Source organism: Apodemus sylvaticus, chromosome 17 (genome assembly GCF_947179515.1).
Source record: "Apodemus sylvaticus chromosome 17, mApoSyl1.1, whole genome shotgun sequence".
NCBI classification, from domain to species: Eukaryota; Metazoa; Chordata; class Mammalia; order Rodentia; family Muridae; genus Apodemus; species Apodemus sylvaticus.
The window spans coordinates 67,483,970-67,506,644 of NC_067488.1; the positions used below are offsets into that span (position 1 = coordinate 67,483,970).

Consider the following 22,675-nt stretch of genomic DNA (forward strand, 5'->3'; position numbering starts at 1 on the left):
ATTCTATGTAGCTGATTAACATACACGTTATCCAGTCAATTCATTTGTATATGTAAAAGAAAACCTTAAAATTTATTTCAACAGCCTTGAAATATCCAACACACTAAATGTAGTTAACTACCAAGTAAAATATGTTACTAAGATGTATTTCAATCTAACTGAAACTTTGTATCCTTTGGTTAAAATCTTCCTGTTCTCCATCTCATCACTTGACAAAACCTTTTTTTAAACCCTCGTTCTGTCCCTTTTATGTTTCTTGCTGTGAATCCTTCTGTCCGAGGTTTCATATTGAACAGAGCTAGCTGTTCCTGTACGATTTTGATTTTTCTTCTCTTAACTTCTCTGTCTCCCGGCCAAAGGCAAATATATTCAAGACAATCAAGATTCTTTCTTGGTGACCTTTTGAGGAAAAGAACTCGTGGAATTTCGATATGTGGGATGTCAAACCTCTAACCTACCGGTCAATTAAAAGGGGTCTCTGTTCCCCTGAGGGTTGTTAGCCAATCGGAGGAAAGGAAAGATCAATCTCATTTCTCCGTCACTCTTCTGCAGGGAGGCTGCTAACCAGTTAGAATCTGCCACTAGAAGTCATTAGGAAAACTGGCCAATCAGGTCAACCTTGTTACATGGCCTGGTCGGGAAGAGACCGGGACTGATTGGAAGGGATGGCTCTCGCTCCACACCCTTTCCTTCCTGGCCCGCAGGTTCCCTAGCTGTGTTGAGAGAACACTTCCTAAGCCCAGGGTTAAGAATATCCCTAGACCCCTCCCTCACGTACCTCAATCCACTTTTTGGCATGTCCCTGCTCTCTTATTATATAATTTCCTGCTTCAAACCTTGTTGCCGAGGCCCTCAGGATTTTCAGCTTCTCAGATTACCCATCATTATGCCAACTAACTGGTTTTGCATGATTTATGTGATTGAAAAAGTTTTGTAATATTTGAATCTCTTTCAGGAGATAACTGTGCAAGGACCCTTACAATAAACAGTCTCTCGGGAGCATGACAATTAAATTGCAATGATCTTAACTATAATACTAACGATAATGATTATGGCGATTATTGAACTTTTACTGAGTACCAAGTCCTTTGCTAAAAGCTTCACGTACATTATTATCTCAATATAGACTGCAGGATAAGCGCTGTTATTATACACAGTTTTAAAGGGAGAGGAAATTTTAATTAAAAGGGTTAAATAATTTGTCCAAGGTCAAAACGTGATTTGGGAACCCAGGTTTGTCTAATCTGAATCCTACCACTTGGGGTAGGGAATTATCAGACTCCGCAGTAACTTTTAGGAGGAACCGGGTAAGCTCCTCACAAGCCCTTTCTCTGATTCATTCTCCTCCGGGATTTTGTTAGCGATATACGAGATTCTCTAAACTGTCGCAACCAACAGCTGCAATACCATTTGGCGGTGGCGGCTCCTAAGAACTATAGATTGTGCCTCTTAGGGTATGAAGCTAAGAGCTAAAAGGAATTCAGTTTTTGGGCGGGGCAGGGTATTCAGGGAACCTCAAGGGGTCAACTTCTAAGCCCTTGCTAGCCTGGGCCCCTCAAAGGGTGGCGGATTTGCCTTTTCTCACACAGCATCTCATACTGCTTAGTACTTGGAAAATACCTGTTGCTTCCTAAAGATCCGGGTCCTGCCCCTGCCTGGGTCCACAACTGGCACCGGAGGGAGATTTGGGGACCTCAGGAGAACCTGCGAGAATCCTAATCCAGCTGAAATCCAAGGTTTAGGAAAGGCGGGGAGTCCCCCCACCCTCTTCTTCCATTTCTCCCCCACACTTTCCCTCCCTTTCCGGAGCTCAGGGCCATAAAAATGCAGATGGAGGATCGGTGTGAAATAACGGGCCCATATAAATCCCTCTGCCGCCCGCCTGCAAGATGGATTGGCCGCATTGAAATTCCTCCGCGAGGATAATTAAACTCGGGGCCTCATCCGGGCAAAATTACATTCCTGTAATGGCGTCGCTCGGGGTCCCGGGAAATTGCTCCGTGGGCTTTCAGCGGCGGTTTTTATCGCCGGCCGGGGTGTGCCTGGCTGCGGCTCGCCTCTCCTCCGGGACCGTAAAGCTGCTGCCGTGATTTATCCTCCCCTTCTCCCAAATCCGATTAAATGGAGGAGCTTGGGGCCGGGGCGCCGCGGGGCCGGGGGCCGGGAGGGGGTGGCGGGAAGGACGGGGCCAAGGAGGAGAGGACAAACGGCCCCTCGGAGGGTGGCGGATTTGCCTTTATTTACAGCCGCGGCTTTCTTTTTATTTTTTTATGGGGGTTTGGTGAGCTCTTCCAGTCTTTCTCGCGCTGCGTCCAAGCACCCTAACTGGACAGCCGGGCTTCGGGGCTGGGTCGGCCTTGCAGCCGTCTCCTAAGCCCGTCTGCTCCTGCCTGCACACAAAGGCCTGCTCCGGGACTCCTGCTGGAAAGCCCCCGCCTACTCGCCCCCCAGCAAGCCTAACTTGTAAACTGCTCGCCTAGGGTGACCTCGCACCCCTACTGTAGGCCACAGGTGCGGTTATTCCTAATTGATCCCAGGACTCACAAAAGGGAGATTCAGGCCTTGTTTACTCCCAGTCTTCTGACTTGCAGATGATGGGTTTTTTTTCCCCTGCTTTGCTCATCAACGAGATAGGGGGGAAAAAAAATTAAAGCAGAAACTGCCGTGGCATTTTGCTAATAGCTTTGGGCCAGTTCTCATCTCCCACCCAATATTGCCAGGGTCCTGAGGGTGACAAGAAGCCAAGTGTTCTGTGATTGTATTTCCCCCTGCTACATTTTAGGCACTGAACCCTAATCCCTCCTGTATGCTATAATCAATCTCCGAGTAGACTGGGTTGGGTTTTTTTTTTTTTTTTTTTTTTTGCGCATGCTCGGAAAGGGGACTCGAGTACAAGAGTCCAAAATGCTGTGCAGTCCACACTTCCACCACGTTGCGGATCAGCTTTCTGTGCAGAGTTGGCACCATGGGCTCCTTTTGCAGTTTCTCCTGTTGGACGCCAGGTGGAGTGTTTGTCCCTCAAGACACCACCAACCTGGCAGGGGGAGCTGTGGCGCCCCGGCGGATCCTCTAGTTTGTGTTCACTCTATCCGCGGGGGAGCGACTCGTTGGCTCTGGTCGCGCATGCGCAGAGCCTTCTCTTGCGCTTTCCCGCGCCCCCGCCCCTCTCTGTCTTCTCTACCCTGGGAGCAGGTAAGGCCTTGAGGCCTCGCGTCCTCTTCGTGCCGCGCAGGCGCGTGCAGCAGTACCCTTTGCGGGGACGCGTGGCCGCCCTGACCTTGCTAGCTCCCACCCGGGTCCCCGAACCCTCGCGGCTGCCGGCATCCCCGCGCGGAGAGCTGCCCCCTCCTTGTGTCTATGACCTCTAACCGCGCGGGCCTGGCGCCATCTTGGGTGTCTCACGGGGGTTGGGGGCTCTGCGGCAGGCAAAAGGCAAATGCTGGCGTGCGTGTTCTCTCCGGGCGCAAACCAAGGCTTTATGGATGCTCTTTGCACACCCTCACGCCTGTCACCATTGTCATAACCCCAGATTCTCCCCTCTTATCTTTGCTTCCTCTTGTCATCCTGAATCAAAGTAGCCTTTATTTATTTGTTTATTTATTTTGAAGTTTGCAGACTTTGGACCTCGGGACCTCTGACGCAGTCAAGTTGGTTCACCGACCAAAGCCACCATCTCCCCTAGTCAGCATCCTTCAGTTTGAAATAAACTGAACGTGGTAGAGAGTAACAGAACAGGCTAACCGGCCTGTAAGAAAGCCAGGGCAGGAGTGAGACCTGTTTCCTTAGAAACTGTGGTTGCCTCAAATAGAGGCCCTGACATACAAAAGTTGGAAATAAAATCTTAAATGGTGGGCTAGAAATGGAGGTTTCTGTTAGGCAGCAAGCACAGAAGGTGGGAACAGTCCAAGCTTTAGAATTTTTACCTGCCAGCTAGAAGGAAGGTTTAAGGAACGGAATGGTTAAGTGGAGAGACGATCACTTAGGAATTCCGATTGTGGAGGGTTTCATTGCTCTGGTGTGGGCTTGCCCAGATTAGGTGACCACCAGAAGGGCTTGCCGAATACTCTTGGGTTTATTACACACCAGCAACAGATTATACTATTCCATATGTTGATTTTTAAATTATTAAATTTAACCCCTCTACTTTTTTTTTTTCTTTAAGAATAGTTTACTGAGTATTCTGCAAGCAAGCAGTGGGCTGGGCAGTAACTAGAGTATTATAAGTTACAATGTTAACACTTGTTTTTGGAGAAAAGTCTTCCATTTTATTTTGGCTTCTTGAAGACTCTGTAAATAGCCCATGCTTACCTCAAATTTATGCTCATTCTGCATCAGCCTCCCCAGTGCTAGGATCACATGCACGTACCACCATGCCCAACTTCAGACCTACCTTTTTATTTATGAGTATGGAAGCATGTGTGCATGCCGAGAAGTTAATATGGAGGGCATTTCTACTCCACCTTCACTTTTTGAGACAGGATGTCTTATTGACCTGAATTCAGCTCATCAACTCAGATTGCAAGCCAATCACCATTGTTACCCAGTTCTGGGGGTGTGGCAGGCACTATCATCTAAGCCATCACCCCAGCTCAAGCCTCCCTTTATACTAAAAGTTTTAAAGAAGTATTGGGTTGACTCAATTGAACCTGAATAGTTGGGCAGCCAATCTTAGTTTAGGTGGCATAAAGATAGACAAACGGCAGGATTTTGTTTGTTACAGGGTCGCTTTGTGTGGCCTGGAATTCCTAGAGGTCTGTCTGCCTCTGCCTTTTGAGTGCTTGGATGACAGGTGTGTTTCACCACATCCAGCAAAAAGTAAAGTTTTAGAACAAGACTTGAAAACAAACATTGATCTAAAAATAAAATTCATTTTCAAGTAGCATATCTGCCCTTGGACAGGTTGAGTCCAGTGTACTTAGGAGAGTAGTGTTTAACAGGCCTATACTTAAGAGTATCTTAGTGTGTGGAATATTCAAACTTCAGAGAGAAAAAGCAGGGCATGTAGCTTGGTGGTGGTAGAACATGTTACCTAGTTTGCACTAAGGGCCTCGGTTCTACCTCCAGGGTGCCCTCCCTGTGAGTGAAATTTCAGGGTTAGTCCTTTTTCTCCCACTGACAGCCCTTTAGTGTTGTTGAGACTATACCATTGTATACCTTAAATATAAAATGATTGGAAAAGTTGTTTAAAATATTGATACCGGAGATCTTGTTTTTAGGGGCTAGAGAGATGGCTCAGTAGTTAAGCCATCTGCTGCTGTTCCTGAGGCACCATGCTTGGTTCCCGGCCCCTATGCGATGGTTCGTAACCACCACGAACTCCAGTTCCAGGGCGTCCAGTGCCATCACATGCACACATACATTCAGATGAAACATACATACAAATCTAAAAATGTCTTATTTTATTGTGTGTGAATGTGCAGGTGCACATGTGCCTGTGGAGATCAGAAGAAAGCTCTCGCAAGTACTTCTTTCACTATGTGCTCTAAGAATCAAACTTGTTTTATCAGGTTTATAGGGCACATGGTTTTACCTTCTGAGCCGTGTTGCTGACGCAATGACATGCACTTCTAATATATATATTATCTCTCAGATAAACCTTTAACTTACATATTCTTCCTTTGGATCTCAAGGACGCAAAACTTAATACCCCTTAATGGAGTGGTGAAATTTTACAGTTGATGCTTCTTAGATTGATGCCAGGTTTTCTCATTGATTGGCTGTATTTTGTTAAAGTAGAAATGAGTATTTTAAGGAGATGCTAAAAAGATAGTTGGAAAACTTCCAGAGACTTTGTCTTCTAAGAAGTCTCCTAAAAGCTTAGGGAGTCTATAGGGATGGAGGTACAGCCAGCACTGGACTAGTATGCTTAAGGTCTAGGACTCTAGCCTTAATACTCCCCAGGCTCTGCACAATAAAAATAAATACTAGTTCTTTTTGTTTTGAAACAAGGTCTTACTCTGTAGCTCAGGCTGGCCTGGAACTTTCTGCAATTTTGCCCTTGCCTCCTGAGTACTGGGATTACAGGTGGTTGGAGCCTGTACACTGTACCCTGTACACTGACTGCTTCTAGGCGCACTGAGACCAGGGAAGAGATGTTTTTGAACCTAGAAGAAGAAAAAGAAGGGATACTGGGAAAATTACATTGACAATCCCAAATCGTGGGGCTATGGAAATGGATAATGGTTCTTAAAGCAGGGAGCAAGTAAGTACTTGTCCAGGCCAGGAAAGTCACTTGATTTCAGGATTCCAATATCACCTGTTAGTGATGATGTGAAATCTGTCATTTTGGCTCTCTGAGCTAATTAAGCTTCCTAGAGCTCCTTCTCAGGTGTAAGGATGAAGTTTAACTAGCAAAGGAGAGTGCTCACAATGCTGCTTCCTGTTTCCAGCTCTCCTGCCTTGGCCCCTCGCCCCTGAAAAATGTATGCCTGCTCCAAGTTCATCTCTACCCGCTCCCTGGTGAGTACATTTTCTGGAAGGATTTTAAAGGATACTTTGTCTCTTCATATAAGAGAAAGAATGCCAGAGATGTCCAAACTTTTAGTATAGGGACATGACATTGTCATGAACAAGTGTGCTGGGCTGCCTTCATAGTTCCCCTAGGGTGCCTGCAGTCTGTGGTCATTGGTTGGACATGCCTGTTACATCTTGTTCTTGACAGAGGGGCTAGGGAAAGGTGAATGAGATTCTGTGAAAGAGAAGGCCTTTTGCTATGGTTGCTAGTAGGAGTGAGTGTTTGCTAGGCACACCCCAGTCCATATTCTCTGGAAGCCAGTTAATTTACATCCATATCATGTAATTTCACTGTATGTTCATGGTATTCGAACCCACCCAGACACAGTAAGCAAATGGTGTGTTACACAGCTTAGATAGATTATACATTGTCTAGGGACTATTGCTTGAGTAAGCCTTAACTAGGACTTTATGCTGGGAATTTAAGCCTGGGAAGGAAGCTTAAGTACACTCTGGAAAAGTGTTAGGCTTCAAAGCAGCAGGATGTTAGAAATCTAAAACTAATAAAATAGTGGGGGCTCTTCATAAGTAAAAGGGTGCGATGCTGTTGGTAGGTTCCAGTTACTAAGCACCCGCTTTGTGCCTCACACTGTTTACCAGTTTATCTTCCCATTTGCTCCTCAGAACACTTAGGTTGTTCCCATTTGACAGGTGAAGAAATAGGCTGAAAAACGTTAAGTAACTTAGCCCTAATATTGCTTACCTGATAGAAAGTCAACATTTGGGTTTGGAGAAATGTCTCAACAATTAAGAGCACTGTTACTCTTTCAGACTACTTGGGTTTGGTTCCTGGCATCCACATGGCAGTTCACAATCATTGTAATTCCAGTTTCAGGGGATCCAGTGTCATCTTCTGGTCATTGTGAGCACCAGGCAATCACAAGGTGCGCATACATACATGTAGGTAAAACACTAATACACACAAAAGAAAGTTACCACTGAAGGACTAAAAGATATAGCCCAGTGGAGAGTGCTTGCCTAGCATATACAAAGCCCAGAGTTCCATCCCTAGCACCAAAAAAAGAAGGAGGGGGGAAAAAAAAGCCAGATATAGTGGCTAGTGTCTGAAATCTAGAACTTTGGAAGGTGAGGCAGGAAGATTGGTTGGTACAGATTTAAGACCAGCATGGCCTACCATGAGATCTTAATTCTCTCTGTAAAGGCCTGGCTGTTGTCTACCATGTGTCTTAGAGAAAAGGCTATCAGGATGAGGTGAGGTTTGAACATGGTTCTTTACATCCATTTTCCAGAGGAGGATACATATATTTGGGGAAGAATATCCTAATCCTTGGCTTTCTTACAAGCCAGCTATTGCCAGTAAATGTTTCCCTTGCTGAGTGAAGCAGATAGTTCTGGGGCTTAGATTTCTTCTGATTCTCAAGAGGGTAAAAGAGTATAGCAGAAGTTGTGGCCTGCTATGGCTGCCTACAAGGAAAAACACTTTTCTTTCCTTAAAGTAAAACCTGAAAAGCAAGACAATGGCCCTGAATTCAGAATATATTGATACAAAGGGATGACACTGCACGTGTCCAGTACCAGGGCCAGGGACTCTAAAGCAGGAGGGCTGCTTAGCCTGGAGCTTCAAGGTCAGCTTGAGCAGCATAGCAAGATTTCTGCATCTTTTAGGATTTATTTTGTTTTTAAAGATTTTCTTTTGTAGAAGATTGTTTCATGTATATGAGTGTTTTGCTTACATATATGATGTGTGTGCCATATGTGCCTAATACCCAAGGAGATGAGAAGAGTGCTGGATCTCCTGCAGCTGGAGTTATGGATGATTATGAGCCACCGCATAGGTATTGGAAATTGAACCTGGGTCTCTACCAATGCTCTTAAGCTCTAAGGCATCTCTTTGGCCCTATTATTATTAATATTATTATTGTTTTTGTTATTGTTTTGAGACAGGGTCTCTCTGTGTAGCTCTGGCTAGCCTGGAACATGTAGAGATCTGCCTTCCTCTGCTTCCTGAGTGCTAGATTAAAGGTGCCTGTCCGCCTGTCTCTTAAACAAATAGAAAGACTGACTCAAGATTCTGAGGAAACTTGAAAGAATGGAAGGAGCGTCAGAGAACATCCTACTGGATGCAATGACATGCTCTGAAAGTTGCCTCCACAGCCTTCCTGACCTTCCTGCCCTTGTCATTCCACTAGATCAGGAGCACCTCTCAGCTGCTGAGTCGTCCACTTTCTTCAGTGGAATTGAAGCGACCACAGATGCCAACAGATGAGGTACCTTGAGGTGGAGTTGGGACTGTGGTTTGGTGAGGAGGGGAAAAGATGGTTACCTCCCAGGACCAGTAGGGGGAGTGCTGAGGACAATCACCACAGACTAACATTCTGAAAGGATCAGGCCTTTGGCTCTAGGTAGAAATGGAAGGCAGTGAATTCTCTGTGTTGGCAGTTGCCTCTGATAGATAGTTCCTGCTTTGGTGGACCTCTGTCAACTTCCATCATTAAGCCTGGTCTACCGACCAGGTGTTGAGGGTCAAGAGCAGGCTCATGTCTCAGACTTAATACTTCTAAACCATACTGAGTCCTGGAGGCATTTGAACTCCACCTCCTACATTAAAAAGTTATCTTGCCAGCATTTTAGGGAGGTTTTTCAGGGAATTAAATATTTTTTTTCTATTGAAGGAAGAACATCAGATTTGAAATAGTACAGTGTTTCCAAAGCAAAACAGTGAATTGATAACAAAACCCCTGCCTTCTGTCTGCTTTTTTGTCACAGAGTCTCAGCAGCTTGGCTGTCCAACGGCCTCTGACCTCACTTATTCCTAGCCGCAGCTTCCAAACCAGTGCCATTTCAAGGGACATCGACACAGCTGCCAAGTTCATTGGAGCTGGGGCTGCGACAGTTGGGGTGGCTGGCTCTGGGGCAGGGATTGGGACTGTTTTTGGGAGTCTCATCATTGGCTATGCCAGGTAAGAGTACCTGGGCCCTCTGTTGGCTCTGTTGAGTGTTCCAAAGAATGGGTCTAGGCTGCACTGTCCTGTGCAGAGGCCACTAGCTCAGTGTTGTTAATTTTTATTTAAATTTCTGGGTTTTGTTTGAGATGAGAGTAAACCAGCTTGTGCCTCCACATGCATGTGTTCACACACATATGAGTACACACATGTATATACACCCATACCTAAATGCATAAATATTAATTTTTGTTTCCTCATTATGTTGCCCTAGTTGGCCTGGAACTCACAGAGCCCTGCTTGTCTCTGCCTCATAAATGTTGGCATTAAGGGCATGTACAGCCACACCTTGCGTTATTTTTTTTTAAATATGAATACTACTATAAATACTATGCTAGGTGTGATAATACAGACCTGTAATGCCAACAGTTGTGTGAGAAAGGCAGAACAATCAGCAGTTCTGCATTAGCCTGGGCTACATGGTGAATTCAGGCCAGCCTAGTCTATATGAGACCCTGTCTTAATATCAAATTGAGGTTTTCAGTTACTCTTTCCTGCAATTCCAAGTGCTTAGGAGCTGGAGATAACCTTAGTCAGTAGTGCAAACACAGCACATGCACATGGCCGAAGTTCTGTTAAATGGCTGTTTTATAGAGCAGGGCTGGCACTCCAGGTCTGAGGGCTACAGTCGGACCACTACCTGGTTTTCTATGGTTGAGTTAAACTGTGGTCCTGGCTGCCTCAGGTGCCTGCTTCCCCAGTGCTGGGATGAACACCTAGTTATTACATTCTTTAAAAGTTTTTTGGTTTTTTTTTTTTTTTTTTTTTTTTTTTTTTTTTTTTTTTGAGACAGGGTTTCTCTGTGTAGCCCTGGCCGTCCTGGAACTCTGTAGACCAGGCTGGCCTCGAACTCAGAAATCCACCTGCCTCTGCCTCCCAAGTGCTGGGATTAAAGGCGTGCACCACCATTGCCTGACTTAAAAGTATTTTTAAAAGCAGCAAGAAGAGGTTTTCCATGTTCTTACAAGAAAGCCACAGAGTCTAAAGTGCAGGTTCAATGTGTATCCTTGTGCTTCATTGTAAGCACAGTTGTGTTGATACTCTAGAACAATGTTAGGCAATAGACTCTGTGGTCCGAAAGCCTCGAGTGAAAACTCTGGCCCTTACAGAGAAGGCCTCCATCCCTGGGCTCGAGCCAGTCAGTGCCGTAGCCTTACTGCTGTTTTCCTCATCTCGGGGACTCCCCTTGCTCCTGGGACAACTGCCTCTGCTGCCAGCCCTGCCGGTGCAGGCACCTGGGACTATTTAGTCTCTGCCATCTCTGGACAAGTCACTGAAGAACTAAATTAATCCTCTAGAGACCAGCAGGTTATCTTAATGTCTGGGGAAATAGGGTTATTTTTTTCAGAATTTGCACTAAACAAGAAGCCTGATTACTTTTGTGTCCATAATTCTGCTAAGAGTTTGTGTTGATTTACCTTACCCATAAGACTTCTGTAGATACCAGGGTATTATCTATTGGCTTGCAAAGTTAGCACACAGTTGTCCTATTTGGATTCATATTGTAAACATATCATAAATACCATTCAGCATCTTAAAGCCCAAAATCAAAGCTGTGGTGGCACACACCTTTAATTGCAGCATTAGAAACCCTGTATCAAAAACCAAAACCATTTAAAAAATCTTGACTATTTTCAGATGACAGAATAAGTTAGTCCTTTGCCTCTCTTCCTTTCTGGAGCAGTGTTATGCCCATAGTGTCCTGGTATACACAGGATGTAAGCCGCAGCCCATCTGCAGTTTTGCTTCTGTGTCCTGTTAGGGTTCTGCTGCTTGAGAAAGAGCCAGCCATTTTGAGTATTCTCCATTCTGTTCTAGCCCTGAATGTTAAATATCCAGGCCTGTAGTTCTCAGTTAACTATGGTAGGGGAGATCCACTGGGGAAGGTGATGTTTGCACAGGCTGTTAACAGCATCTAAGATTGTCCGTCTCTACCTTGTTTTACCCCCTTTTGAAACCTTAGTGCTAGAGTTTGAGTATAATGGGGTCTCTCTAGATAGATCTTCTTATAAATAAGCTTGAAGAGAATTATCTAGGAGTCCACCTTAGACATTTGGCCTTTTCCTTGTGTGGACTAGAAATTCAATCTTCTCTCCTCTTTCCCAGGAACCCTTCTCTGAAGCAACAACTCTTCTCCTATGCAATTCTGGGCTTTGCCCTCTCAGAGGCCATGGGGCTCTTTTGCCTAATGGTGGCCTTCCTCATCCTCTTTGCCATGTGAAGCAGCTGTCTCCACTTCCACCTCCCAGAGTTCTTTTGTGTCTCGTCTGCCCTGTATGGTCCTTTTCCTGTACCTCCCCAAGAAGTCTGGGGAAAGTGCTTGGCTCAGGGTTTGACAGAGAGAAGACAAATAAATACTGTATTAATAAGATGTTTCTTGAGTCTCCTGTGTATATTTCTTTTCCACAGTTGGCAGAGTGCCTTGGTAAGAATACAAGGCCAGCATGTGATGGTTCTAACTCTGCAGGGATCTGGCTGGGCTCAGTCTCTCTCTCTTTTTTTTTTTTAAGATTTTTTTTTTAATTTATTTTATGTATGTGGGTGTTTTGTCTTCATGTACATCTGCACACCAGAAGAAGACACCAGATTCCATAGGACTAAAGTTATAGACTGTTGTGATCCCCCAACTGGTTGCTGGGAATTGAAGTTGGGTCCTCTGGAAGAGCAGCCAGTGCTCTTAATTGCTGGGCCATTTCTCCAGCCCTTGGATTTATTCTTCAATTCTTTGTTTCAGGAAAGTTCTATTAAAAATAGCTATCCTTTTCAATAATTATTACCTGGTATGACCTGTTACTTGTCTTGGAAGATTGGGGTTGGTGCTTAAAATGATTACTAAAAGAGTTTGTTACCTGTCACTGCCACGATCCTGACAGGCCCTCTTTGTCACTCATCTGGTCAATTACTTATGCCTCTTAATTGTCAGCCTGCTTCCAGTTTCTTGCAACATTTACTTCTACTGAAAGCCAGGTAAATCTTCCTGTAAGAACAGCACTGATTTTGTCATTTACCAATTCAAAATTCACACATGTCACATACCTCACTAGCCTGAAACTCTGTAAATCAAACTCAAAATAGTCCTCTTATCTCTGCCCTCTGAGTGCTGGGACTACAGGTGTGAGCTACCCTCCCTAAATATTATCTCATTGCCCAGGCTAGCCTCAAGTCTCTCAGGTAATGAGGACTGCAGTTGTGTGGTAGCACACATTGTCTTTTGAGCCCCATACACTACTCAGAATGTACTTTAAAATACCTTCCTGACCTTCCCATGTTTTCCAGCCTGTCCTTGCTTTGCTTAATTTCCTCCTCTTCAGAGTTGCTGTGTCATGAATGACTTGGCTTAAATGCTCCCTTCTCTATGAAGCTGTTTCCTATCATCCATCTATCCTCAGTCAAATGATCATGAAGACATGTAAAGGACTATAGAACATATATCCCCAATATAATTCATTTATGTACATAGGGACTTTTATGTGTGTGCACATGTAACATATAAGTAATATTTTTTAATAATCTAGGTGACCAATATGCTTTACTTTTCAGTCAGTCTTGTTAAAGTACAGTCAGCCAGGCATGGTACTATAGGCCGGTAATACCAGCATTTAGGAGTCTGAGATAGAAAAACTCAAGGCCATCCTCAGCTATATGAGGAGTTTAAGGTTAGCCTGGACTACATGAGACTGTCTCAAACCTAAGACCTGTATTGGAAACTAAGATGGACAATTATAGATGTGGTCTCTGGCCTCTACATGTGAGCACACACAAGTGTATACAAAGTCACCAGCAGGGCTGGAGAGATGGCTCAGCAGTTAGCACTGACTGCATGTCCAGAGGTCCTGAGTTCAAATCCCAGCAACCACATGGTGGCTCACAACCATCTGTAATGGGATCCGATACTTTCTTCTGGTGTATCTGATGTGTACTCACATACATTAAATAAATAAATAAATGAATGAATGAATAAATAAATAAATAAATCCAGCAGATCCATTCCCATCATCATCCTTGATTTTGGTACTGTGCTTAAAGGGTGGAGGAGAATAAGAGGTTTGGTTCCAGAGTTATACACTGTTTGCAGTTAACACTTCTGGACTATGGCTGACTTTTGTCTCCAGCCAAAAGTTGGTACAAAGTTCTACATAAATAAGCAGTAGCCCTCCCTTTGGTTTGGTCACTTGAACTTGAATCATGTGGGAGGCTCTCCTGCCCTGTTTTATTTCCTTTCTTGATCCTGGAACTGAATTGGGTTGAGTGAGCCTTTTGGAGAGCAAAGCTCTGTGGCCCATGTGTTTTTGTCCTTAGGTGTTAATGAGGTGATTCTGTAGACACTTGGAGATTTATTCAGTAGTGAAGACAACCGGCTCCTCTCAACTGAGGCCCCAAGAGATACTGATTGGAACCCAAGTTGCCACCAACTTGGGGTGAAGGTGTGTTGTTTTTAGTAATGGATTTAAGAGCAGATTTTCTGAAGATCTGTCCAACTTCCGTAACTTTGGTTTCTGCTTGGCCTGATTTTTAAAATAGCCCATGATTTGAAGTTAAGAAACCTCAGGAACTGATTTCTCTTGTAACACTAAAACCATCTCTAACCAGTAACTTTCCAGGACTTCTGTTTTTCCCATCTGTAAACAGGAATAGCACTTATCGTCTCAGGACTTATGCAAGGGCATAGAATACTTGGAGTATTCAAAAAGGACAACAAAAAGTGTTGTCAAAATTTAATATACCGATTTTAATTTGTTTTCTTGTTCTTCATGGACTTCCCTGTCTGTCTGAGCCATTTTCTAGGCAGCTCTCCCTTCATAAGGAAGGGAGTTTTGTCATCTGACAGGAAAAGGTGCTTAGGAATGAACCCAGAGATGCTGTAGCAGAAATCTGCTTTCCTGTTCTTAAAGGCTCAGTAGAAATAAACGATGCCCTTTGAAAGTCATTTAAACATTAAGCTGGGTCTGGTGATATAATGTACACCTTTAATCCCAGCACTTGGGTGGCAGAGGCTGACAGATTCCTGAGTTCAAGTCCAACCTGATCTATGGGTTGAGTTCCAAGACAGTCAGGGCTACATAGAGAAACCCTGTTTCAAAAACAAACTCATCCAAATACTACATAGCAGTGAGGGGAGCCCCACCCCAGCCTCTCTCAGGATGGCTTTCTCAAGGCCATCACCATGAGCAAAACACTACCAACACTTGTAATTTAGCTTGAGTTGGTGTCTGGGAAGCCAGGGCAGCTGTGTGTGACCTTTGATCAGGGAGCTGGGAGAAAGGAACATTCTACCTAATTCTGCAAGAATAGCAATTAGGGAATATCACTGCAGATCTAGTTTGGAGCAATAAAACTTTATATTGAGCCATATTTCAAAATACCTTACTTTTCCCCAGTCTGTTCTGAGCACACACCTCTGTTGAACATGGTATTCTCACCATGAGGTAAGGAAAAACTAAAGCCTGAGAAGATCTGTTAGTCCCCAGGTATTCCTCAAAGTTTCCTTGTTTTTCGGGTAGTGGTGGCAGAGGCAGGCAGATCTCTTGAGTCCAAGGCCAGCCTTGTCTACAGAGCAAGTTCAGCATAGCCAGAGCTACACAGAGAAACCCTGTCTCACAAAACCAAACAAAAACAAAAAAATTCTTACTTTGATTTTGAACATTGTTTTAGGGTTTTACTGTGGTGACCAGACACCATGACCAATGTGTAAGTCTTATAAGGACATTTAATTGGGGACTGGCTTACAGGTTCAGATGTTCAGTCCACTATCATCAAGTCAGGAACATGGCAACATACAGGCAGGCATGGTGCAGGAAGAGCCAAAAGTTCTACATCTTCATCTGAAGGCTACTAGCAGAATGCTGACTTCCAGGCAGCTAGGGTGAGGGTCTTATAATCCACACCCACAGTGACACACCTACTCCAGCAGGGCCATACCTCCTAACAGAACCACTCCCTGGGCCAAGCATATACAAACCATCACAAACATTTACTTCAAGACACTGTGGGTACTAGTGTGAACAAGTGGCTACTTTAGAAATGACAAAAGCGGTTTATAGAATACTAGGCACAAAGCAGGAGGACTTTCTCGGCCTCTTCTCATACTCTAAAGTCAGTCAGAGATGCTTCATTCCTGTTTCTTTTTCCTTATAGGGGTCATTTTTCCCATCTTTTGATTGACTGCTTTGATAGGCAGAGATTTTACATGTCTTGTGTGCGTCTTGTCCACTCAGCGCTGTTGTGGCATGCACGTGGACTCAGTTCTCTTCCTCTGCCTTACTGAGGCAGCGTGCCTTTGTTTCTGTGGCTCTGGAGCACTCTAGGCTGGCCCTGGAGTTTCCAGGCTGCAGAAGAGCTGTGATTACAGATGCACTTCACTACTACACTAGTTTGGGGGTTTTTTTGGTTTTTTGTTTTTGTTTTTTGAGGGGAAGTGTAGACCGGATCAGTAGACACTGATGTGACGTCAGAGGACAACTTGAAGGAATCAGTTCTCTCCTACCATGTGGGGCCTAAGAATGGAATTGGGGTCATCAAGTTTGGCAGAAAGTGTCTTTTATCCCTGAGCCACCTTCCTGAATCCAGCTGTTTTACATGGATTCTGCGGATCGAAGATACTCTGTTAACCACCGAGTCATCTTGCCAGCCCTAAGCAAAATTCTTTTAAATGAACCTTTAAAAAGATCTAAGCCAAGCATGGTGGTGGGATACCCTGGGAGGCTAAGGCAGAAGAATCTCTAGTTTGAGAGCTGCCTAGGGTACATAGTATGACCCTGCTTCAAAAACAGGACAAGATAAAAGACCTGATGGTATAGCTCTACAGTAGAAGAATATTTGCCTAGTATATATGTATAGAGCCTCTTGTTTTATTTCCTGTACCTCGAAATAAACAAATGGCTCTATAAGTATGCCCTGCTGTAATTCCCAGAATCAATGCATTTGACCCCACTCCCCTGCTTTAGGTACTGGGAGGCGGCATAGGCCACATCCAGTCCTGTTAACAGCACAGCTTTCTCACGCTGTCAGCATTAGAGGAAATCAGATTTGAGGAAGGGACCGAATGGACTATTGCTTGCTTTGTAGCTAGAGAGGACCATTTGCAAAGATAGAAAGTAGTCTCTCTGCTAAGAATGACATCCTAACTATCAGAACATCTCGCGACTGCATGGAAAGGCTCTGCCAACAGGTAAATCAAACTTATTTTTCTCAGAAACTCCAGAAAAAAGGCCCAGCCCAGGCAGCAAGTTGCCTCCTAACTTGACTGTATTTAATGTAGCTCAAGGAAGCTGAATAGGAAAGGCACATAACTCAGAAGAGTGTGCCTGCTTCAGAGCCTTTTCATGTGTGTAAAGTAGGTACCTTTTTCTTTGGTGTTTAAGAATCAACACTTGTCCAGGTGTGGTGACACATGCCTGGCCTTGCGTTATACAAATGCAATCTCCAGGATGTCATTGGAAACAAGGGAAAGAAATCTGGACAATTTCTGAGGTTTCTCAGTGGAGACTTTATAAAATTACCATCCCTATGGCTATCTTGAAAACAGGTACATTTTCTTGCTCCTGGGTCTGTTTTACCACACTGGTCATTTTCTGAGGGTTCTGAGCACACTCAGTTTAGCTGGCACAGCTCTGTCCCTGTGATAGATATTTTTAACCATGGTGGATTATGGCCTTCCAGGAACTGCAAAGCTGCTTTTACAGAAAGACTCTCTCTACACATCTTGCTGAGGTGGGGGTAGGGAAGTTGGCTGGAATGAGGTGTTTGTATAATGTGGAGGAATGGTTTCTGAGTTAGCAGACTTGTGGCCCCCTGTGCACTCCCTATGGCTTCTCCAGCCACATCTCCCAACACCTGAAGCAGTAACTTCAAGTTTCCAAAACACGGCAGCAGAGTAATAAACAGCTAGCCCTGGCTCCCCTAGCAACAGGGCAACAGTCAATAGGGATTTGAGGCAGGGAAAAACTTTACAGCAGGGAAAGTTTACTCAGTACAAAAGACTCAAGGGCTGGAGATGTTCTCTAGTGGTGGAATGCTTAATACAGCACGAACCAGGCCCCGGGTTCAATCCCTGGAACCACAAAAACCTAAAACTGTAAAAGGCTCATGCTGCTTTCAGAAAACAGTTTGACCCTGTGGAATCTGGGTTGAAAGCTCCAGAATCCTGGACTCAGCTTTTGCTATCTTCCTGGGCTGCGTGTTCCTTCCCTTGTGAGATGAGGTTGCATCTGCCACCCTGAGATGCCTCAGAATACGTGAAATTAATACAGCTCTAATCTGCTTTTCTTTCTACTTTGCTTTAATTTTTGGCTCTGGAGGTTGAGCCCAAGGTATCACCAGGCTAAGCATATGTTCTACCATTGAGCTACAGACCCAGCACAAAATTAGGTTTTAAAATGACTTGTTGGAAAGCTAGACTGTAAATATTCTCTCTCTCTCTCTCTCTCTCTCTCTCTCTCTCTCTCTCTCTCTCTCTCTCTCTCTCTCTCTCTCTCTCTCTCTCAGTCTCTCTCTCTCTGTCTCTGCTGTTTCTTAGTTACCAGTTTACCAAGAGTAACTTAACACTAGGATTCTCTGCCAGCACTAAAATTAGACTCTACCACTCTTCTTTCCTCCTCCTTGCTTTTGTTTAGGGGATATGGGAGAGACACTTGCCCTGCTAGATCTTGCTAGTAATCACCGGAGATGAAAGAAAAGGTTCTAGAAAGCACTTTACCTGCTAACCTGCTATCATCTTTTCAGCATAATCCAAATCTGCCCTGGGATTCGATCATTTGACTCTCTTGTAGATATATATCTGAGAAATGTTGGAAATGGAAGAAGATGAAGAGAATCAGAAGCAGGGACAGGAGCTGGGCTTCTGAGCTCTCCCCTCATTCCCAGCCTGATAGGCTGTCAAACTCCCCTGCCCTATCCCTAGAGTTTACTCCTGAGTGCGTAGGTTGGGAAGGTCAAGAAGTGGGCACCTTTCCTGCCCAGAGACACAAGAATAAGGAACAGCAAGGAGGAACTCAATCTTTTCCAGCTGCAACCTAGAGAGAAAAGGAACAAATTCTTCACTGGGGAAGATTGTGTAAACACTGCCTTTGGCTGCAGCCATAGCACACTGGGGAAGAAAAGAAAGAGATCTTTGTTTTCCCCTACCCTAGCCCGAGCACAATCGGAGAACTGGGATTGTTTGCTTTGGCCGGGAGCTCCCTGCCTGGAAACACTGGTGAGGCCTCTGTCGGGTTTCCCTATGGTGCTGGGAAGAAGACAGCCCCCAACTTAAAGCCTCTACCTGAGGAAGTAGGTGGGGAGCCCCTGGCCCGAGGTTTCTGGCACGTTCTCCAGCTTTGTTCACTGCCTTTCTTCCGACTCTCCTCTTAATACAGTTTGTTCCTTAAGTTGACTTCCATCTTCCTGTCTTTGAGGGTCTTTTTAGTTCTTGTTCAATTGCAAAAGAAACTGCAGGGTTTTCTGTTGTTATTGTTTGGTTTTTTGGATTTTTTTGGTTTTGTTGAGACAGGGTTTCTCTGTGTAGCCCTGGCTGTCCTGGAACTCACTCTGTAGACCAGGCTGGCCTCGAACTCAAGAGATCCACCTGCCTCTGCCTCCCAGAATGCTGGGATTACAGGCGTGCGCCACCACCGCCTGGTGAAACTGCAGTTTTTTGTTTTTGTTTTTGTTTTTGCACGGTGGCTGCAAACCCAGCTTTTGGGAGGTAGAAAGCAAGAAGATCAAGAGGTTCCAGGCCAGGCCTGGTTACACAGAGAGCTTGAAGGCAGACTACACTACAGTAGACTCTGCCTCAAACATGAACACTCCACTACTGCCCTGGCCTCCCCCAAAACTACATTTCGATAGAGCGAAATGATGTCAGGACTGCTCTGTAAGGAGTCTCCTAATAAAAGGAGATTCTAAGACAGCTGACCATACTGTCAAATGCCTGTGATCCTAGCAGAAACAGGAGGAGCAGGAGTTCAAAACCAGCCATGGAGCCATTGTGAGTGTGAGGCCAGCCAGCCTGGGCTACATGAGACCAGGACTCCAATAAACTGAAACAAAAAAAGGGGGCTCCTGGGTCATCTTGTCCATCCTGTGCTCCTTGGGAACAGTAACACATGATGCTGACAGTTGCAGCAGTAGAGCCATGCCTTCATCTGGCATTATTCTGTGTGTTTCTGTGTCCACATTCCCACTATAACGTTTGCAGGCACAGAGGATTAATTCGTAAGCATATGATTTGTGAAGTGTGTGCAGTTCAATCAGTAATGAGTGGTAGGTAGCCTGGCTCTATTCACCGTACTGGGCCATCTCCTAAGAATCAGAAAGTTTGGCAGAGTTTCTTCTGATTTCCAGAGTCTCTTCAGTCCACACTCCACATTACTGCTTCTAATTATCTCTGGAAACCTGGGCTTGATCAATTACCCTCCTAAAAAAAAAAATCATTGAGTGATTTCTAGTGACTAAAAGAGTACAAAGTCCAGATCCCTTTTAGTGGTAAATAAATGCAGGGCCTCCCAAGCAATTCCTTTCTTACCTCTTTTCTGTCTAGCTCCTATCATTCTCTTACCCAGTCACCACAAACTCCAAGTCTCATGCCAGCCTTCACATCGTGACTCCGCCACCGTCATGCCTCTTTTTCATCCATGACTTAACTTGTCTCATTCCAGTGATTCACATGGAACCCAGCAGGCGCCCTTGATTCCTCCGCTCTGGGTTGCCAGCACTGTAGTCTCCCACACGGGACCGTGTAGCCTCCCTCCTGGCTTCCAAGCTTTGGTCCATGCCTCCTCCCCAGTCCAGCCATCACGTATATTACATTATTTAGACTAAAACTACCTTATTTAGAATAAAACTACCTATGACAGGGCTGGGGAGGTCATTTGGTAAAATGCTTGCAGCATAAGCAAAAGCACTTGCATTTGGGTCCCCGGTACCCGTATAGAAAACCAGACATGTAATAGTTCACCCTTGCAGTCCCACAGCTGAAGAGGCAGACACACAGAGACACAGTCATGTTACCTTTATAACTGTATGACTGAGACATTTTGACTCCAACAAGGTCCTTTGAGGCCCTCGTAGTTCACCCAACTTACCACAGCTTCCAGCAGACTGACCTCTGTCCTTGAAGTTTGCTTTCTCCAGAATGTGCTCAAGGCTTTTGAGTCATGCATAGGAAAACTATGCATCCATGGTTTTGCGTGCGTTGGTCCTTATTGTGAATGCGATCTCACTGAATGCTGTACTGTAACATGTTTATCTGGTCATCAGTTGTTGTGCGTTCATGTGGGCTATAATTCAGGGTGTTACAAAGTAGCTGCCCTGAGTATTTGTGTGGATATATTTTTATTTCTCTTGGGTTTCTGGCTTATGTGGTAATAAGTGTAGGTGGCCTTTATAGGAGATTGCCAAAGACTATTCCAAAAGAGGTATATCACTTTGAACGCTTACCAAGGGTGTATGAGTGTTCCAGCAGCTCCACAGCCTTTCCAGCACCTCTTTAATCTGTCAATATTTTAAATTTTAGCCATTCTTTTATATAATTCTTTTACATAATTATCAGTATCAGCTCTGTTTCTTTTTTTTTTTTAATTTGGCAAAGTCTCTATTAAAATTATTTGTTAATTTTTTTCTTTTTCTTCTGGCTTTTGATACAGGGTTTCCCTGTATATCCCTGGCTGTCTTGGAACTCACTCTGTAACTCAGAAATCCACCTGCCTCTGCCTTCCTAGTGCTGGGATTAAAGGCATGTGCCACCACTGCCTGGTTTTTTTTTTTTTTTTTTTTTTGTTTTTTGTTTTGTTTTGTTTTGTTTTTTGATAATTCTTAAGACCAGTCTTCTTATCATTAAGTAATGATAGTTTTGTTTGTTTGTGACATCTCACTGTGTAGCCCAGGTTGGGCTCTGAGGTCTCAAGTGCAGTAATTACACTTGTGTACCCATTTTTAAAAATGATTTATGTTTCTGTATTCTAAAAATAATTCTGTTTTACTGGAAATTACAAAGATCTTGAGTTTTATCAGGCATAATAGTACATGTCTGAAATCCCAGCACAGACACTCGTATGAACTTGGTCACATCATGCCTCTTCACGTTCAGTGTAGGCTTCATGAAAGGCTAGCTTTTGTCTGACCATTCTCTATCAAATGTGTACAGTGAGTGGCTTCGAATGTGGTAGGCAAGCTACTAGAAATTATATCGTGGGTGTAGATTGGCCATACCTGCTTTAATGATGAGCACTGATATTCTGTCCCACCATAAGCAAAATAATAGCCAACAGTACTGTATAAATGCAATCACAATGAATGGTGAGTGTTTATGGCAAATGAACTGAATGGATAGTTCTCAAAAGAAGAAAGAAAAAATATTGTTTTTCTTGTTTTGTTTTGGGTCAAGGTTTTGCTCCATAGCTTGAGACTGGCTATGAGTAGCCTAGTATGGCCTCAAACTCATGATCCTCCTGTCTCAGCATCACAAACACTGAAGCTACAGGCTCACATCAGCATGTTTGGGTTTTTAATCTTTCTTTAAAGCTTACATTTTCTTTTAAAGATTTTATTTTCTTATTTATTTATTTACTTATTTATTTATTTGATGAGTACACTGTAGCTGTCTTCAGTCACACGGGAAGAGGGCATCAGATCTCATTACAGATGGTTGTGAGCCACCATGTGGTTGCTGGGAATTGAACTCAAGACCTCTGAAAGAGCAGCCAGTAGGGCTGGAGAGATGGCTCAGTAGGTAAGAGCACCGACTATTCTTCCAAAGGTCATGAGTTCAAATCCCAGCACCCACATGGTGGCTCACAACCATCCATAAAGAGATCTGATGCCCTCTTCTCATGCTGTCTGAAGACAGCTGCAGTGTACTTACATATAATAAATAAATAAATAAAAAGAGAGAGCAGCCACTATCTTAACCTCTGAGCCATCTCTCCAGCCCTAATTCTCTTTTTATTTTTTTTACTTACTTTTATTTTATGTGTATGGATGTTTTGCTTTGCACTGTTCGTGCAGTGCCCAAGGAAGCTAGAAGAGCATGTCCTCTAGAACTGGAGTTAGAGATGTGAGCCCCGACAAGGACGATGGGAACTGAACCCAGATTCTCTGAAAGAGAAGTGCTCTTAACCACTGAGCCATCTCTCCAGTCAGCCACGGCTTTTTTTATATTTGACTAAAGAATAATTCCAAACATACCTGTTAGTCTTTCTTACTTTCCTTCCTACCTTTGTTCC

The 22,675-nt window shown here is 44.2% G+C and overlaps 1 protein-coding gene across 3 annotated transcripts; it reads left to right on the forward strand.

The window, feature by feature from the left end:
• Positions 1-2,853: 2,853 nt before the first annotated feature.
• Positions 2,854-11,847, forward strand: Atp5mc2 (ATP synthase membrane subunit c locus 2). Of its 3 annotated transcripts, XM_052160987.1 has the most exons (5): positions 3,106-3,192; positions 6,390-6,459; positions 8,664-8,741; positions 9,241-9,434; positions 11,583-11,847. In XM_052160987.1, the coding sequence occupies exons 2-5, from the start codon at positions 6,421-6,423 to the stop codon at positions 11,695-11,697; spliced, it is 426 nt and encodes a 141-aa protein (XP_052016947.1). In that variant the 5' UTR covers positions 3,106-3,192; positions 6,390-6,420; the 3' UTR covers positions 11,698-11,847. The 3 variants fall into 3 exon arrangements, with proteins under 3 accessions (XP_052016945.1, XP_052016946.1, XP_052016947.1); XM_052160985.1 differs by lacking the exons at positions 8,664-8,741; positions 9,241-9,434; positions 11,583-11,847 and adding exons at positions 7,343-7,413; positions 8,246-8,657 and having other exon boundaries at positions 2,854-3,192; XM_052160986.1 differs by lacking the exons at positions 8,664-8,741; positions 9,241-9,434; positions 11,583-11,847 and adding exons at positions 7,343-7,397; positions 8,246-8,657 and having other exon boundaries at positions 2,854-3,192.
• Positions 11,848-22,675: the final 10,828 nt, after the last annotated feature.

Bases quoted from the DNA above. Each gene is read 5' to 3' on its own strand.
- Atp5mc2 (XM_052160985.1), top strand. From the start codon at position 2,869: ATGCTCGGAAAGGGGACTCGAGTACAAGAGTCCAAAATGCTGTGCAGT. The intron at 3,193-6,389 runs GTAAGGCCTTGA...TCCTGTTTCCAG, and splicing joins CTTCTCTACCCTGGGAGCAG to CTCTCCTGCCTTGGCCCCTC. The intron at 6,460-7,342 runs GTGAGTACATTT...TTGTAATTCCAG, and splicing joins TCATCTCTACCCGCTCCCTG to TTTCAGGGGATCCAGTGTCA.